Genomic DNA, 3,090 nt, shown 5'->3' with positions numbered 1-3,090 from the left:
CTCCCAAACCAAGTCCTTGACAACAAGCGCCAACCTCTTCGCTAACACCATGGCCAAAACCTTAAACTCTGATTTGAGTAGAGTTACGGGCCTGAAGTTATCTAATGTGTCTCTCATGTTTTCGTTTACCCTTATCAGCGGCACTATGCCTCGGGTCACAAAACTGGGAATACCCCTGTTCTACTGCCAGTTACTTCAAGGAGTTCGGAGAATAAGTCTGGTATAATTACGTAAGGCAATCCAAAGCGGGTGACTTGCGCCTCGTGCAGCCGACAATGGCATCCTGATTTTCAGCTGAAAGTATCTGCCTTTCGCAGCGCACAGCAAGCCGTCGAGGTAAGGACTGGAATCCGCTGCCACTCATCTCAAACAGCTGGTCTCACGAATCTGCTTGAAATCACTCAGCTCGTGTCCGTCTCGTTTCGTCAAAGACCGAAGTGTGGTTTGTTACCACGCTGCATCTCCGCAGCACGCACACACCGAGCCGCTTTGGTCCGCTCGTTTTTCAGAGCACATACCTTAACTCTGCCAAAGCATCCTTCATGTTTCGCATTGAAGAAATGGTCTAATGCCATTCTCGCTGCTTGCACAGCGGTTGCAATGCTACTACCAAATAGCCTCCTCAACTTAGCTACTAACACCTCCTCCTTTCAATTTTTCATAACGCTACATCTTTGCTAATCCCTATCGATGTTGCTCAAATCTCTCTTTTGAGAGCCCCCACCACCTGTTGTTGATTACCTCCCTTGAGGAAATGCGAGCTGGTAATGTAAAAGTGATACCAGCGGTGGTCGTAGCGTTGGGCTCAATTCCATTGAAACTTCAACATTTTTTAAGGGCAACAGGAAATCTCAAGATTGATGTCTTGCAAAAAGCATCCTTATTGGACACAACGCTCATCTTAAGGAAAGTATTATCTGTCAGAAATCCTTGTTGTGACTTTACAGATGACTAAAGACTCCGGTGCATCTTTACCTTCACTGTATTATGAAGGAATAATAATAATAATAATAATAATAATAATAATAATGATGATGATGATGATGATGATGATGACAATGATGATGATGATGATGATGATAATGATGATGATGTTGATGATGATGATAATAATAATAATGATTATAATAATAATGATTATAATAATAATAATAATAATAATAATAATAATAATAATAATGATAATAATAATAATAATAATAATAATAATAATAATAATAATAATAATAATAATAATAATAATTATTTCCAATTTCAGCACAAAACCGGTAATTTTTAGAAACAGGATTAGTCGATATAAAAGACCCCAATACTCGTCTGCTACTTTAATTCCTCGAGCCCACAATGATGAGAGGCTCAGATGAACTCTGGAGAGATCAGTCAATTTTGCCTTGCATCACTTCAGGTCGATAAATTCAAGTTTTCTACAACTACTAGTAGAGTATAGGGGTTGATGGTATCAACAAAACAATTCTCCCTAAAAGTTGCAGGTCTTGTATCAAAATATAAAACGCCTGAAATAATTAATATTTATTTTTTTGCTTTAGTAGATAGAAAGGGCTTAATCAGACATTGGGTTATCCAATAAATAATGCGGTTTTTTATACTTCTTTTATTTTTCAAAATTAAGATAAACAAATTTCTTTTTTGATCCTAAATACAACTTCCTTCCTTTTTTACAATGCTCTTTCATCTCTCTGTTAGACCTGCAATGCTTCTCTTCCAAAATTCATTTCACCGTGACGAAGAGTACTCCTCCAGTACTGTTCTGATCTTGTCTACAAACTTCATATCTTTTCCGTCCAAATGATTTTGAAGACTTCAGAATTAATGATAATCAGTTGACGTCATGTCCGGTTGGGACATCGTTTCCCATTCAAACTGCTCCAGCGTTTGGAATATCATCTTTGCTGTATGTGGCCGAGCATTATCCTGATGGAAAGACACCGGTAGATACCGGTTCGGAATTTCTGGAAGCACCGTAAACATTAGCTTATGCTTATTGTCTGAACCCTATATATGGCATTAATATTCTTCGTACTTTCTTATGCGTTGTTTCCTATATTGGACTCATAAAGAAAAATATGCTCTTTTGTCACTTCCATTATTGCTTTGAAAATATAACAGTTAAAATCGAACTGTACCCTTCAAAAGTTGCACTAAGAATAAGGACAAGGTAAAATTACAACCTGCTTTTATAGTAAGTTGATGTAAGTAGCTTATCGAGCTTCCCTTCGACTTTTAGTTCATGCAATGGAAACAATCACATTATTTATGGGATGACCCAATACAATAAAATTCAAATAATATTGAATAGAAAGCTAACATAGACAAGTTGAGTAGGCTAGATGTTTAATTTATAGGCGAGGTGAATTATGGAAAATGTTATACAAATAGAGCTTGATAAATTAAGATTTGATTTCTCATTATCTTGTATTTTTACCATAAAAAATGTTGTCATCATCTGAAAATAAAGCATTGGTCAAATACAAAAATACAAGGACGAAACACATAAATATTAAATGTATCTAGTGACGTTGGAAGAATTTGAATAGAGCTGCAGCCTGGGCTATTACTGGGTGAAAACTATATGATCTCGTTCGTAGTGTTTCATATAAAACAATATCTGTACAGGCTACAATGTGCTGTCACTTACCTTACAAGCAGCTGATATTTCTGAGGCATATGGCTGCATCCCCACAAGAAAGATCAAATTAGCGATAGCCAAAGAAACGCACAAGTTTACTAAAACCTTTGATGCCAGTAATTTCCTTAGATTTCTGAAATAATAGGGAAATGGAATAATATTTCATTCAATGAAGTACAGGTGAAAACAATAATCTCAGTCTATAAATAATAGCTACAACTGTGTGTATGATGATTATTTCAATATAAACGATGTTATGTCTATCTATCTATCTATCTATCTATCTATCTATCTATCTATCTATCTATCTATCTATCTATCTATCTATCTATCTATATGTGTGTCTGTCTGTCTGTCTCTCTGTCTGTCTTGTGTGTGGGCGAGAGAAACCGAGAGAGAGAGAGAGAGAGAGAGAGAGAGAGTGAGAGAGAGCGCGAGAACGG

General features: G+C 36.4%; 2 protein-coding genes across 4 annotated transcripts in view; both read right to left on the bottom strand.

Moving 5' to 3' along the window:
• Positions 1-3,090, bottom strand: part of LOC106873888 (protein artichoke) — a 111,765-nt gene that overhangs the window by 66,061 nt on the left and 42,614 nt on the right. The gene's annotated exons all lie outside the window — the stretch shown is intronic.
• LOC106870677 (adhesion G protein-coupled receptor G3-like) overlaps positions 1-3,090 on the bottom strand; it is a 16,907-nt gene that overhangs the window by 4,063 nt on the left and 9,754 nt on the right. For 2 of the 3 annotated variants that reach the window (XR_008267046.1, XR_001409554.2), the window contains one exon: positions 2,657-2,780. Coding sequence is in view for 1 of the 3 variants with exons in the window: in XM_052978039.1 (XP_052833999.1) it covers positions 2,657-2,695 (39 nt within the window). In the remaining 2 variants the exon portion in view is untranslated. Of the gene's footprint in view, positions 1-2,656; positions 3,030-3,090 lie in introns of those variants that run through there. The other variant, XM_052978039.1, reaches the window with a different exon arrangement.

This window comes from Octopus bimaculoides, chromosome 29, assembly GCF_001194135.2.
Source record: "Octopus bimaculoides isolate UCB-OBI-ISO-001 chromosome 29, ASM119413v2, whole genome shotgun sequence".
Lineage (NCBI taxonomy): Eukaryota > Metazoa > Mollusca > Cephalopoda > Octopoda > Octopodidae > Octopus > Octopus bimaculoides.
The sequence above is the reverse complement of the archived record's forward strand: the minus strand, read 5'-3'. Positions and strand labels throughout refer to the sequence as shown.